Genomic DNA, 14,688 nt, shown 5'->3' on the forward strand with positions numbered 1-14,688 from the left:
CCGCCGCTTTGTGTGCGCACCGTCGTGCGTCGTTATCCGGGAGTGCGCAGGCCTCGAAACCCACCCGAGTGTCCCCCGAACGCCCTGGGTCCCAGCTCGGCAGGAGACGGTGTGCCAAGCCTCTGGCCCGCACTGCACGAGAGAGAGAGCCCGCTGCCCCGCGCCGAGCGGGCGCGCGGTCAGTGTCTGCAGAGGGCGGGGATGAAAGCCAGGCCCCCGGCCCGCCTCTTCACACCTCAGTCCTGCACCGACTTCAACGAACACGCGCTCCCTGGCCCTGCCAGCTCTCTCAAGGCCACTCTGGGGTGCTGATGGCTTCGTAAACAAACCCTGCACTGTCTCGCCCCTCTTTCCTGGGACCATGAGCTGGAGGGATGGTCCAGGATGGGGCTTTATCTCCTCTCCTTAGCCCCTCCCACCGTCTTCAATTTTTATAGTTAGATAAAATTCTAAACAAGTGGAACTTTAGTTCCCGCCCTTTTTAAATCAGATCACCCTATCAAGGCTCTCCTACATGGAAATTTGGGGGCTGCCTCTGGTGGCTCTAAATTCCTTGGAACCCTTCTGAGATGACTTGCTGACATTTTGCAGTTCCCAAAGTCTCTTAGGTGAAATGTCTCCGTGCTGTGATCAGGGATCAGCTTTACACGGACCCCGTGTCCCTCCCTTGTGTCCAGTGCAGGCTCGCTTGGTGCAGGGGGCCTGCCCTGTGTGCCCATGTGAGTCCCTGCCCCCTCAAGCCTCTCTGGAACCCAGTGACCAGGAGGAAGTGGCCGACCCAAGAGGAAGTAGCTGCTGTTTACGGAAAGGGGGAATTTTGGGCAGTGAACTTGCTTTCCACACTTCCTGCCCTGATGGGGCAGGAGGAATGGACTGGGCCCTGGAGGCCAAGAGAGAGTTCCAAAATCAGGGAGGGGCTTTGCGACATTGGGTGGATCACCCAGCCGCCCTGTGCCTCAGGTTCCCCATCCGTAGAACGAGCATAATAATAGCAATTACCTCCTAGAGCTGCCGTGAGGCTTAAATGAGGTAGTAAGTGCAAAGCGCCCAGCACAGCACCTGAAGCGTGGAAGACCTCAGTCTGGTAGCTAATTCATTCAACAAACAGCCCAGCCCTGGCTCTTTGCCTCCACCTGCTGCCGTGATGCTGAGACTCAGAAAAGCATTACACCTGGTCGGCTCCCGCTGCAGGCAGCTCTCAGCCCCGGCACGGGGGAGCCAGCTTCCAGGAGGCCTCATTTCCCTACCAAACTGGCAGGCAAATCTACACGCCTCGTGCTTCTCTTTCGTAGGAGGAGGGCATCTGAGGTGCTGGCCGGCAGGCCAGGGCCGGGACAGGTAGGGGCCTGGGCACCCTCCGGGCTGCTGACGGTGGGAGGTTGGCAGGGCAGTTTCCCTGTACACTGGGTGATCCTCGTGAGATAAGACCATGTGACCTCCGAACCGTGTTCAGACAGGATGGAACTTTTATAAACACCAGACGAAGCTGACGCAGTGTTGTTGTGTAGACATTTACCGATACGTTCGTTCGTTGTGAGTTTGCGCTTTGCTTATTTTAGATTTTGGAGCCAATGCTGGCGTGCGTTTTTATTTCTTGTTTTGTTTTCAGGTCTCAGATATTTCTATAGGTCCTCGTCGAATCCCCACTACCTGCGAATAAGACAGAACAGGCTGCGTTTCGTGGGGAGGGTGGCTGGAAGGGGTGTCTCTGGGTGCCACCTCCCGCCCCAGCAGCTCCACAGATGACAGGACTAGCTCGCTCAGTGACATGGAGCGGCCGAAAGAGTCACAGCAGCGTCGGTGACTTTCTGGACCCACATCGGACCCCTGCCCCACTTTTTCTTGCAGAACGACTCGGCAGGAAAATATCATCCATTCATCTAGTCATTCACTTAATATTTAATGACATTTTCTATCAAAATTCCCAATGCAAATATCCTTGTAACGGTGCAGTCCCGCTTCGGGAATGTGTCCTGTGGGTGTACTCACTCTCATGCTTTGTCAAATCTGCACGAGGTGACCCAGTGCTGGAAATGAAAATACCCTGGAAACAGCCCAAATGATCATCGACAGGGGACCGGTTACAAAAATCATAGCGCGGCCATCCGGCGGAAGATTATGCAGCCGTAAAGGAAAGGGTATAGACTGGCACCCCCAGTCTATACTCTTATGGAAGAGGCTACAAAATAGCTCAGTGTGTTTTACCAAGCAAGGTACAGAGCACTGCGTAGTGTGCCACCTTAACATAAGAAAGAGAGGAAGAAAAGAACATATATATTTCCTTGGATATGCATACACACACACCCCCTTTGTTCGCCTGACCTAGACCTTCGCCCCTGGCAGGAGCTGTCCTAGGTCCTGGCCCTCTCCTACACAGAGCCTTTGTTTTCTTATGCAAACGCCCAGGTTCCGCTCCTAAAATTATCCAGGCGAGCAGGTCTCGAGAGGACGCCTCATGGAAAATTACAGAAACACATTTCTTTGTATTTGAATACTTCCAGGACGTTACGCTGGCAGCAGCCGGACTCCGGGGGAGACCTCGGCTTCCTCAGCCTCCTCGTGCTGGGAACCGCTTGGGTGCCTGGTGACGCCAGGCACTTCTCAGAATAGAGTTTTTAAATACACAAGATAAAATGCCTGGAATCGCAGTGGAAATCAATTATGTTGAAACGGACTTAATAAAATGTTTCTGAAGTTACTCCAAACTTCTTTATTTGCAAGTTAAATAACAAGATCCAGCACTGGGTCTAATTACTGTAATTTTGAGGGGAGGCTGAGAAAAATGATGTCTCAAGATGTCTGCAACCACTGTAACATGACTTGGAAATCTGTGTGATTTCTGTTAATGACAGAGCCACAGGACATGCTGAGTATCAGAGGTCAGGGGAGACAGAGATGCAATCCGCTGCCCGCCCATCCGCCCCCACATAGAAAATTCTAGTCCTTGTCAGCTTCAGGCTGGGCTTTCTATTCCGACCTCAGCATATCCCTGGCTTATATCTGTGGTGGGAAGACCAACTAGCAATTACGAGCACGGTGGATCTCTTCCATGTCCCCTGGCTGGAGTGGACACCCCACTTCCAAGGCTGGAAATTGTTTATAAAAGTGAGGTTCCCAGTGGCTGACCCCCCAGAAACACTTGCCACGCGCATGACCCTGAGCAGAGAGCGGGGACTGCCGTACTTCACTCCCTCCCCACGTGGGGCCCGTGGGCACCCCAGATGGGGAAGGAGCTGACCAGCTTGAGGTCACGGGCTGGCCTCAGGCCCTTCCCGTTCCTCTAAATCACATGTACCCCACAGCCGCCCTCAGCGTTTTTATCTCGATTGGAGGTGGCCACGATGAAGTCGGAGCAGCAGTCATAACAGAAACGGTTGTTAGGCCAGCACCCTCGGTGCCATCATCGCCAAGGCGACGGCTGAGCCTGACCGCTTGTGTAATTTCAGACACTGCCTAAGGACTTAACACCTTCCTAACGACAGCCGTTTTGATTGTCCCTGCTTCAGAGATGAAGACACCGAAGCCCAGAAAAGTTGTCGTCATTTGCTAGAGGCGACGTAGCTCGTCAGCCGGAATTGGAACCAAGGAAATATGGCTGTAGCCACATCCCATGAGTGCAGAGCTCCGCGAGCTCTCACGAAGCAAACGCGCTCATGTAGCCCGCCGTCCAGACCAAAAACTAGACGCCGGCAGCCCCGGTCACCATTCCCTGCCCAGGCGACCACCGCCTGACGGGTATCGCCCTCTTGGATTCACATAGACCTCCCCTCATCTTAACCACGATGCTATCGCATTTGTCCTCGCAGTGACCTAGAGACTAGGACATACGTCCCGAAGGGAAGGAGGGGTTAATCGGCACAGAACGTCGCCAGATTGTAAGTGGCCTCGGGGAGGGAGCGCACGTGGAATCCGGGTCCCTCGCCTTGCTGACGGCGGCATCACTGTGGGCTTCGCCAAGGCTGGTCTTAGCCGTGAAAAGCACAGCAGCTTGGGGAGAAAGGCCAGTCCAGGGGGCAGCTCATCTGCTGGTTGGAGGTCATTTGCTAGAGGTGACATAGCAAGGTGACCCTGCCCGCAGTGTCTCCAGTCAGCCAAGGTGCCACCCCAAAAGCGTGATAGTAGTGAACCAGCCACCGGCCCGGAGGCGACAATGGGGCTTCTGTGTGCTGCCAGCAGTCGGGGCGGGCGTGGGCTCAGGCAAATGAGCAGGGCCACACAGATATAGGGGCGAGGGGCCTGGGCTCTGCTTCCCCTCCAGAGCCGGCCAGATGGAGGGCAGCCCGAGGCAGCTCAGCCTGGGGAGGGGGCTCGAGGGGGCGGCGGACGGCCAGGCCCTGGCCAAGCTGCAGGAGCTGGCCCTGAGGTGGTTCATGGAGACGCAGGCCCCCCTCATTCTGCAGGACGGAGCCCTGCCCCCCTGGTTCCACGGATTCATCACCCGCAAGTAAGGCTGGCCCTGTCCACATGCTCAGCATGGCCCACAGCCCCGAGGCGCCAAGAACACGGTTTGGGGGCTCTGGGACAAGACCAGTTCCTGCCCTCTCCCTGGGCTAGGCAGGGACCCCTGGAGGAGGTGGGGGGAACAGGCCGGCCCCTCCGTGCATAGGCCAGGACTCAGAGGGCCCGTGGGAGCAGGATGCTTTCAGACCAGCTGTGAACAACGTGACAAACCACTAGGGGACAGTGCCGCTTATCATCCAGACCCAGCACCATTCGTGACAGGCTGGAACTGTTTTCAGCAAGGACTCTCCCCGGAAAACCTGGGTGTCCAGTGACACCAGAAATAAAGGCCAAGATGTGGGGGTCGGCTTTCCGATTGGGCTGGATCTCCCAGCTGCCCACGCACTGGATGAAAGACAAATCCAGCTGGTCATTCGGGCCTCCTGGCACAGTGCCTGGCACGGAGCCGGCGTCACAGCTCCGACTCGCGCAGTTGCCCGGGGCCCGCGGCTCTGAAGAGCCTGTTCTTGGTCTCGAGGCATGCCGTCACTCTCCTGAGTCTTGCTGTTCGAGCGAGGGGCTCCACGTTTTCATTTAGTGCGGGGCTCTGCAGATTTTATGGCTGGCCTTGCACACAGGGGGCATCTAGTATTTGGTGAGTAACCAGGTGACGGTGCTGCCAAAGCAGACAGCTGGAATTGCCCAGCATGCCTCCAAAATACTTGGCACCATTTAGAAATATCCACAGCAGCCCAGGGCTGGAGGGCACATGCAGGGGGGTGGGAACCTCCGAGGCGCTATTATGATCAGGCTGCAGACGGGGACACTCATTCAGTGCACACCCTACGCCACCTTGCACGGTGGTCCTGAGCAAGGGCCCCGCAAACCTAAACGCCGCGGCTGTATGGACCTACCACGGCTGCAGAGTGACTCAGGCGGAGATGGGGTGGCCGGGGTCAGTGGCTACTGTGCCTGCTGGTGAGGCTGCGTGGGTGGGGAGGGGGCGGGTACCTGTAGCCTCAGGACGCCAGCCCAGCCCCAGATTGAGTCTTGTGCTGCTCAACTGAGCCCAGGCAGACCACAGACCCACCTAAGGTCTGCGGGAGGCCCCTGTAGAGGCTGGGGGTCTGGCACCCAAGGACATGGCCAGCAGGGACCCCGAGGCTGGTCCAGGTAAGGCTACTCCTGCTGCCGTAACCACACAAGGCGCCAGCTAATGGCACGTCCTCTGCCCAGGCAGACGGAGCAGCTGCTCGGGGACAAAGCTCTTGGCTCCTTCCTCATCCGCCTCAGTGACCGGGCCACCGGCTACATCCTGTCCTACAGGTAAGAGAGGGAGCCCTCTGCGGGGGCCTGGCCGGCTCGGGCTCTTGGAACCGGCCCTGCAGATAAGCCTGGAGGCCCCACCAGCCTAGACGCCCGGCTCTCGCAGGGCCCTGGCTCCCTCTGTCATGCACCCCGTGCCTGCCAGACATTTCCTGAGGGGTGCTGGCCACTTGCTGGGATGGAGACCCAGTTGTCAGAGGGGGTTGCCATGAGAGGCTGGGGCCAGCTTCCCGGAGGGACGCTCCGAGCCCAGCATCGAGGAAGAGCAGCAGCGAACTAGGCAGAGGGGAGGTGCGGCTGGGGTCTGGGGAGCATCCCCGGTAGCGGGGACTGCATGGCCACGGGTGCAGAGGCGCGAGGCCAAGGTGCCAGCGGCTCCTGGGGTGCCCGGCGTGGGTGGGCACGGGAGCTGGACTCCACCTGCCAGCAGTGCGGGGGATCAGGGTGGGCCAGCGAGGCTGCCTCGGGCAAGGGCACGGTTGGGGGGGACCTCACTCTGTATTTATCATCAGCAGCCTCAGGCCACAAGCGCTTGTGTTGCAGGGGGGGTGACCGCTGCCGACACTTCGTCATCACCCAGCTCTCAAACCGGCGCTACCTCGTCTCGGGGGACACCCGCAGCCACGGCAGCCTGGCCGAGCTGGTGCGGCATTACCAGGATGTGCAGTTTGAGCCCTTTGGGGAGACGCTGGCTGCTGCCTGTCCCCGGGTAGGCACGCCTCTTCCCCGGGGCAGGGGTGGCAGGCGGGGGCCACGTGCCTTTTCCTCCCCATCCACTGCCACCCGGGTCACTCACGAAGGGGAGACGAAGGGGAGGCCGTGTGTCCCCCCAGCTCAGGGACCTGGTGGGCGTGTGTCAGTCCCTCGCCAGCCAGCTTGGCGGGCGGGCTCGCCGGCAGGGGGTGTGTGACCACACACCTGCTGTGCCCCTACCGCCCGCAGCCAGAGGACAATGACCTGTACGATGCCATCACGCTGGGCCTTCGCCAGCCCAGCCCAGGCCTGGAAAAGCCACTGGCCACGGCGTCCGCCACGGAGGTCGCAGACAGGGCCGCTGGCCCCTGCCCCCCGCCCAAGCCCCAGGTGTCCTTCCTGCCCACGAGGAAGAACCCGGATGGGCGTCCCAGGAACGTGTCGGGGGAGGAGAGCATGGAGGTGAGGGGACCTGGGCGCCAGACCGGGGTGGCGGGTGCCACGCCGTGCCTCAGGCTGCAGCGGGTGAGCGCCATGCCCAGAGCGGCACCGGCCCAGCCGGGCGGCCAGGTGGCTCGCCTGTGCCCGGCCTGCCGCTGGCCGCTGGATGTGGTCACACCTTGGCTTGGCCTTTCTAGCTGGGTGACTTCAGGTAAGTCCCATTGTCGCTCTGAGCCTCGGTTTACCGTTCCTGTGGTTCCTGCGAGCCGTCAATGACAGAACGGATGCGAAACGCCGGAAATCCCTCCGTAAACTGTAGAGCGGGGGGCCTGTCAGTCAAGGCCTCGCTCTCTTCCACGGCGGCTCCCGGGGTCCGGTCTCTGCGTCGGGGCCTCGCCTGGCCGTTCCCGCCGCCCGCGCGCTCCTCCCAGCCGTGCTTCGCGCTCACAGCACCTCGTTCTCCGCGTCGCTGTCACCTCAGAGGGACACCCGAGCCGCGGACACAGCCCCCTCCCCACCTCCGCTCGGCGCTCAGGCCTGACGGCGCGCTCCCCCGCGACGCGTAACTAGGCAGACTCCAGACATCACCGCGGCCTTGTCACACCGTGGGGCGGAGCGCGGTCGCCGGCTCCCCGTGGCGTGTGGCCCCCCACGGGCCGCTGCGTCCTGCCCCGCGCGCTCGCCCTGTCTCTGCCGGACGGACACGCACGATCGGCTTGGGGGGGCCGTTCTGAGGGCCGCCTCAGAGGCAGCATGGGCTCGGGCGGGGGGACCGCTGGTGACCCTGGACTCGGAATGCCACCGCAAGGCCGTGCTCAGTCCCGCGCGGCCGCTGGCCGTGGCCACCCCGCATGGGACGGTCGGGTAAACCGAGGCCAAGAGGCGGGTCTCGGCTCAGCGGAGCTTCGGTTCACCCGACGACCTCCACGAGGCTCTGTCCCTCTCCCCCCAGGTCCCCATCGGGGTGCCCCCCCTCCCCAAGAGGAGCGCCTCCCTTCTGGACGAGTCTTTCGGAGGCACCAGCAACGTCGTCTACGCGGACCTGAGGAAGCGGAATCAGATGCGCCTGGGGCGGGGTGCGGAGGGGTCCGGCGAGCAGGGGCAGGGGCCGGCGGGCAGCCGGGCCTGCTCCCCAGGCAAGGAGGCCCCGAGGAGCCCCCTCGACGGGGGCCAGAGCGGGCCTGCCCTCGCTGCGGGGGACCCAGGCCGGGGCCCTGCAGTGTCTCCCACCTCCTGGGGCCTCCTCCTGCCCCCCAGTTCTGAGGCTCTGGGACCCTTGGCTGCTACCTGGAGCCAGGGGTCTCCGAAGCTGCGCCACAGGGCCCAGCCCTGCTCCCAGGGCCGTTGTGCAGACACCTACGAACTCGTCCAGACAGCAGCCCCGGAGGAGGCCGGGGATGCGGCCGACCAAGGCGCCTACCAGCAGATCCCAGTCCACTGGGGCGGCTCTGCCCGGCCCCCCTACCCTGGGGCCAGTCTCACATGCAGAGAGCTGTCGAGATCCCCAGACTGTGGCTACGAGGGGACCCCCGAGCTCCCAGAGCCCAGGAACGCTTACGAACAAATCCCAGCAGCCAAGAGCAGAGACGCCGGGCGGACGCAAAAGGTGGGTTCGGGGGGGCTGGGTGCTTGCCAGCCCTGAGGGGACACCTGGCGGTAGAAGGGACACATGGCCTTGGTCACCGCCCCTGCCCCAAGGCACCCAGAACTTCCCAGCCCTGACAGGTGCTTCGAGGCGAGGCGGTGGGAGAGGCTGCCGTAGACGTGGGTGTGAGATGGAGGCTTCCAGGCCCTTCCGAGGTCTTTTTCTGCAGCAGAGCCTGACTCCCTGTCCCTCCCTGTCCCTCCCTCTTGGCTGCTGCAGGGGGTCTTGGCTCCGGGTCTGACCTGTCAGGGCTCAGCCACTCCCGGGCCATGTGGCTTTGGGCAAGACAGTTTCCCTGGCAATTGAAGTATGGCAGATTTAGCAAGATGAAACCCAGGAGCCCAGTTAACTTGAATTCCAGATAAACAACCGGTAATTTTTTTTCAAGCATAAGTATGTCCCAAGTACTGCCATCGTTTTTCAATTATTCGAAAACTCAAAGTTACCTGGGCATTCTGCATTCTTAGGTAGCAACACTGCCCGGGACCTCCAGTCCCTCATCTGTAGAGTGGCTGGTCCTCAAGCTGTGTCCAGGGGCAGCTGCCCGGAGGATGCTGCTGGGCAGCTGCTTGTGCTCAGGACACAGCCCAGGATGGCTCCAGTGAACAGAGCTGTCAGACTGAGGGTTTCTGATAAGGAAGGAGGAGGGGGGAAGTGGGGAGCAGAACGGCGGGCGGGGGGAGGTTGCTCAGCGTTTCCCCTCCTGAGCCCCGAAACCTCTGCCCAGAGCTGGGGCGGATGAGCAGGGAGGGTGCGCCCCACGGGGACAGCCCCAGGCCTCGGCACGTGCGGACCTCTCCGGTCTGAACAGTGAAACCTGCCCCCAGCTAAGGGGACGTCACAGGAAGCTCTGGCAGCTGCCCCTGGGGCCGGGCTGCGCCCACACGCCCGGGACGGGGCGGCCTCCTGGGACTGTGGGCAGTCAGTCCCAGGAACCACAGGAGCCACATCTCGTGTCTGCGTCTGCCCTGGCTGCGAAGCCCCGTCCTGCCTGGTCCCTGGCGGCGCCGTGGACAGCCCCACCCCACTACACCGAGGGCACCCCTGCGTCCCAGGACCTGGCTAGGCAAAGAGCTCTGGGGATTAGGGGGCCCCAGGGCCCTCCAGTGAGGGAAGGGGGCCTGGTGGAAAGCCCACCGGTCCCCCCGCCCCCCCGTGCCGAAGGACCTCCCAGCCCCGGCCACCCTGCCCTGTCCAGGGGCCCTGGCTGCAGCGTCTTGTCCCTCCGTGCAGCCTGACAAGCCCCGGAGGTTCTTCTTTGTGGACAAGAAGCACCGAGCCTGAGGGCCTGGCTTCCAGCAGCCCACAGCCCGGGATTCCGGTCATCCAGCCAGGGACGCCCAGCTCACCGGAAGGTGGCCCCCAGCCCGTCAGACCCCCCAGCCTGCGGCAGAGCCAGACTCAGAGAGCGGCCTTCTGGCTGCCCGCTGCTCGGGCTGCGTCCCATCCCCCAGGGCCTGTCACCCACCGCGGAAGGAGATCAAGGCCGCAGAGGAGCCGACTCACGCCCTCCCCTCCGAGCCCCTGGCCCAGCAGGCAGCCCACCTCCGGAGCCCCAAGGGCCCTGCCCAGCACCAGCTCCGGATGTGGGGACACGCCTGGCCTACGGCCACCATCAGGCCAGGCTGCTCGGCCTGGATCCCCTTCCTCTGTCCCACGGGCCCTCTTCCCCGTGTCCCCACCTCCCTAAGGGGGACAGCTTGCTGCTCCCCGCCCTGCCCCAGGCAGAGCTGGCTCAGTCCCCACGGGCGGGGAGCCCCCCGCCCAGAGGCCTCCGGGGTTGTCAGGACTATGTACGGCGACCAGCCTGGGCCTGACACAGGGCGGGCGCCCACAAACGTTCACGGGAACTAGTGCCGAAAAAAACTCGCCTGACAACAGGCACCGAAAGGTGTGAGGGCCCGAGGCGGGGAGGCGGCACCGGCCCGGAGGTGACGGCGGGCGGTGGGTCCAGGCCCAGGGGGACAGGGACCGGGGAGCGTGTCCTAATGCAGACACACACGGCACGGGGACAGGAAAGGCTTTTACTACCAGGAGTTCACGAGTCTGTGGGCAGCACACACCAGCGAGGGTTGCACGTGGCGGGGAAGGGGGGACAGGGACGGCGAGGCGTGGAGAAAGACTGCGTAGCTCGGTAACCCCGTTGTCTCTCTCGTTTTTCCCCCACGTCGCCTTGGGCGGCCTGGGTGTCTCTAGCACTGTGACAAGTCCGTACGACCCACCCCCGTTAGGTGTTCTTCCTTCCCCTCCCGGGGCCATTGCTGATGGGGAGAGGGCCAGGGGACAGGGAGGTCAGGGGACAGAGGGCGGGGCTGTGGGCCTGGGGAAGCCCCGCCCCTCACCCCCTTCCCTGCTGCAGGATTTTTTGCTGATAGGGCCAAGGAAACGTTCGTGGGTGCAAACCCGGAGGCCGCGGCGCCAGTCCTGGGAGCCTGGAGGTCACGATTAGACAGACAGCAAAGCAGGATGGTGGGCTTCGGGGCCCCTGCGACCTCGGCAGGGTCCTCAGATCCGGATGTGGAAGGTGCTGGAAAGAAAGAGCAGGAGAGCGTGAGAGGCCTGGGCTGGGGCTACAGGGCCTGTCGGGGAAAAGCCAGCCTGGCCCTGCCTGGCCCTGCCCGGCCCCGACAGGTCTGGGGGGCGCAGGACGAAGTCGGCCCACGCCGAGGGAAGGCAGGCTCGTGGACCGGCCGTGCCAAGTCCCACCCCAACATCACCGGAGGCCCCAGGTCTTTGCCCTCGGCCTGCAGGGGACAGGGGACTTCCCTGGCTGCACAGGGCCTGCGGGCACCTCTGTTCTCGTGGGCGGTGACGGCCGGCCTGCGTGGGGTCCCGGGAGGCCAGGACGTGAGCTGCGGCCCCCGTGCTCAGCTTCCCTCCCAAGCCAGCCCCCGGCGGCACCTGAGGAAGTCAGGGGCCTTGGCGATCATGTCCTCGAAGTCGGCGAAGCCCAGCTTGCCGTCACCGTCCAGGTCGGCCTCCTCGATGACCTTGTCACACACGAGCACCACCTCGTCCTCGTCCAGCTCCGACTTGGTGAGCCGGCCCAGCGTCAGCTCCAAGTCCTCCTTGCAGATGAAGTTGTCGGTGTTGAAGTCTGCGGGGCGGGGGGCAGGGACGCTCAGGCCAGGGCTGTGTCACCTCCGAGTGGTCACACGTGTACACCCGGCAGCCTCCCCACACGCGCTCTGGGGACACCGGCTCCTGGGACAGTTCAGCCGTCCAAATCCAAGGCCTCCTGGGAATCTGACCCCGTGTTCCCTCGAGAGCTAAGGAAACCGAGGCGAGAGAGGCCGAGTGGCCGCATCGAGGTCAGAGGGCTGCCTGGGGGACGGTGACCAGGCCTGCGTGATGCTAAGACAATTTTCTCAGCTCTCCCATTTGCTCTGGTCCCAGCCAGACTCGCGGTCGGGGACACACGGGCCCCTCCGTGGGCGGCCCCCACGGCCGGCTTCTGTGCACAGAGCGGGCAGCATGGCTTGGCGCTGCCCCTCGACACAGGCTGGGCACAGCGACCTTACCTTCCTGCTGCCCGCCCGACCCAAGGACCAGGCCGTCACGCAGGAGGGTCCTTCCCATCGACCCGTCCAGCAGACCTCGCTCCTCCTCCCGCTTTGGCTCGACATCCCGTCCTGGTTGCGGGGAGCTTCCTAGACCTACGGGCCTCCGCCCTGAGCACCCCACCCACTGGCCAAACCCCGACGTGACAGCTCAAGTGAGTGTCGCAGGCCCCAGCTCATTTAATTCTCAAAACAAGGCTATTCAGCAGGTGCAACTAGGGTCCCTGCTGCACAGGTGACACGACATTGGAGAGGGCGAGTGACCTGCAGGGGTCATGTCCCTGGTCAGCGGCGCATCCCGGAGCCCAGGCTCCTGGCGGGTGGCCCCCGCCCGTCTGCACTGTGGACGCCCGGGCAGCGTGGGGAGGGTTCATCGGTGTCCTCGGGGTGCCCAGCATGCTCTGGGGGAGACTGCTGGCAGATGGGCTGGCCGGACGCCCGCAGGGCTGGTGACACGGGATCCTGGGCCCACTTTACGTGAGAAGGTGCGGGTTCAGGCCCCCAGCTGTCCTCCCCCACTCCACCCCAGCCAGGCGCGCGAGGGCGCCCAGTCCTCCCATCACGGGCCCCTACGCCCGGCTCCGCATGGCCTTTTCTCTGCAGACAACAGCCCTGCCCAGGAGCAAGGCCACAGGGTCCAGACTAGAGGGGTGATGTGTGGAATTCAGGGTTTTATGGAGCAGCAGGCACGGTTTGTGGTGGGGAGACAGTGCAGGTTCTGTGTCTGAGCTGCAAACACACGTGGGTGCACAGATGAGTCTAAACCAAAGTCCTCTGGAACACACCCGAGAGGCCTGGTGCCTGGCGGTCGACGTGCTGGGGACAGGTGTGTCTGTGGCTCCTCTGGTCAAGGACGGGTCCCCGCCCCTCCCTGGGCCTCAGTGTCCCTGTCTGGGGACTGTCTCAGGACTGGACGCAGCGGGAGTGAAGCCTCTGGTCACTGTAGAACCAGGACTTTGTGGTGCCTGGCGCCCTCTGGTGGCCGGAAAGGGGGAATGGCGGATCCAGGGCCGGGTGAGGTGAGGTGGCCTCACCTCGGCCAGAGTGTGTCCTATGGGGGCCTCAGTGCCTAGCTGAGGCCTCACCTTGTGACCCCAGGACGCCTGCGACCCTTCAAGAGCACAGAGCTGCTCGGCCCCCCTGCAGCCCTGCAGTGGCCCCCCACGGGCATCGCTGTCCCGGGGGCCCTCCTCTTCCATCTGCTCCCAGGACCCCGCAAAATCCCCAGTGTCCTGGTTGTGACCGGCCACCCAGCTGGGCTGACACTCTCGTACTGGGGACGCAGGTGTCCCACTGTCCTCCAGGGCTGAGCCGGCGGGAACCGGATGGCCCGATGGGCCGAGTACCGCCCCCCACAGCGTCCCCGTTACCGTAGATCTTGAAGGCGTAGTTGGCCTTGAGCTCGCGGGGAGCCGACTCGCAGAGCACGGAGAACATGTCCACGAAGTCGTTGAAGGTGAGGTTCCCGTCGCCGTCCTCAGAGAAAGCCTCCACGATCCGCTCCTTGAAGGGGTTCTCCTGCGGAGAGAGCCACAGCGATCGCCGGGGGCCAGGCGGACCGGAGGGCTCCAGGCCGGGCAGCTGGCGGCCTACGTGACGCTGGATGAGTGGCCTCATCCCCCGGCCTCAGCTCCCCCATCTGTAAAATGGAAATAATAACTGCACCCACTTAACCAGGCCGTGAGGGGACGGAGTGAGTTGCCGTAGGGAAGGTGTGATGCCGGCGCCCGCAGGAGCTCTGTGTCAGGTCATGTCACATCGTCACTGAACGAGACAAGTGGCGAGAGTCGGAGAGCCCATCGGACCCCAGGCCAGCAAACGCCCAGCTCCTTCGAATTCTCCTCCGTCGGCCACCGACTCCCTCCCTGACCTCAGGTCACTCAGGGCCATCTCTCCTGTCGCCCTCCACCCCACTCTGTGCCCAGCCTGGGTGGCCCGGGAGGCTCAGAGATGACCACGTGGCTCCTGCCTGAGCGCCCGAGACCTTCCAGGGACCCTGAGCCTGCTCGCAAGCCCCTGTCCAGGCCAGGCTGGCCACTTGCCCAGGGCCGCACCTGGCCTCACTGTCCTTCAGGACTTGAGGCCACAGCCAGGACACAGGCCCCAGGTGGATGGATCCATGAGGTGAACCCAGAGCCACACGTGAGGGCTGTGTGCCAAGTGCCGCGCCACGTGGCGGAGGGCATCTGACGTGTGTCGTGGGTGAGGCACTCGTGAAAGAAGCCTTCACGTCAAACGCACGTGTGCTCTGAGCGCCAGCGGCATCGGGCCCTCCTGGGAGCCTGTTAGGGAACGGTCACGGGCCCCCAGACCTCGGAACCCGAGCCGGCATTTTGACCAGGTCCCCGGGTGACCCCTGTGCACACTGGAGTCGAAGAGGGAAGCCGTGGGCCACCGGGCCATGACAGGCCACGGCCAGACAAGGCGGGACCGAGAGAGGACCCGAGAAAGCAGGCGCCAGGTCTGTCAAGCACGGGGGGCTGGCCATCCGACAAAGGGGCAGGCGGCCAACGCAGGCCCAGGGCGCCGTGGGCAGGACCAGTCACGGCAGCCCCACGCCTTGCCGAGGTGAGGAGGCCGAGG

At 63.3% G+C, this 14,688-nt stretch overlaps 3 protein-coding genes across 14 annotated transcripts in view; 1 reads left to right on the forward strand and 2 right to left on the reverse strand.

The window, feature by feature from the left end:
* Positions 1–1,995, reverse strand: part of TBC1D2B (TBC1 domain family member 2B) — a 46,206-nt gene extending 44,211 nt beyond the window's left edge. The window contains 1 exon segment of the mRNA XM_025050423.1: positions 1,990–1,995. Within this exon segment, the coding sequence (XP_024906191.1) occupies positions 1,990–1,995 (6 nt within the window).
* The window catches only part of SH2D7 (SH2 domain containing 7), a 12,268-nt gene extending 1,878 nt beyond the window's left edge, over positions 1–10,390 (forward strand). The window contains exons 2-7 of the mRNA XM_006905377.3: positions 1,610–4,444; positions 5,677–5,766; positions 6,310–6,475; positions 6,709–6,921; positions 7,853–8,506; positions 9,779–10,390. Of these exons, the coding sequence (XP_006905439.1) occupies positions 4,269–4,444; positions 5,677–5,766; positions 6,310–6,475; positions 6,709–6,921; positions 7,853–8,506; positions 9,779–9,829 (1,350 nt within the window). The 5' untranslated portion in view covers positions 1,610–4,268 and the 3' untranslated portion in view covers positions 9,830–10,390. The remainder of the gene's footprint in view (positions 1–1,609; positions 4,445–5,676; positions 5,767–6,309; positions 6,476–6,708; positions 6,922–7,852; positions 8,507–9,778) is intronic.
* A 160-nt stretch (positions 10,391–10,550) lies between these two features.
* The window catches only part of CIB2 (calcium and integrin binding family member 2), a 15,135-nt gene continuing 10,997 nt past the window's right edge, over positions 10,551–14,688 (reverse strand). For all 12 annotated transcript variants that reach the window (XM_015594061.2, XM_015594059.2, XM_015594063.2 and 9 more), the window contains 3 exons: positions 13,476–13,623; positions 11,447–11,642; positions 10,551–11,072 (listed from right to left, as the gene is read on the reverse strand). In XM_015594061.2, the coding sequence (XP_015449547.1) occupies positions 11,051–11,072; positions 11,447–11,642; positions 13,476–13,623 (366 nt within the window). In that variant the 3' untranslated portion in view covers positions 10,551–11,050. The remainder of the gene's footprint in view (positions 11,073–11,446; positions 11,643–13,475; positions 13,624–14,688) is intronic.

Source organism: Pteropus alecto, unplaced genomic scaffold (assembly GCF_000325575.1).
Source record: "Pteropus alecto unplaced genomic scaffold, ASM32557v1 scaffold60, whole genome shotgun sequence".
In the NCBI taxonomy this organism is placed as follows: domain Eukaryota; kingdom Metazoa; phylum Chordata; class Mammalia; order Chiroptera; family Pteropodidae; genus Pteropus; species Pteropus alecto.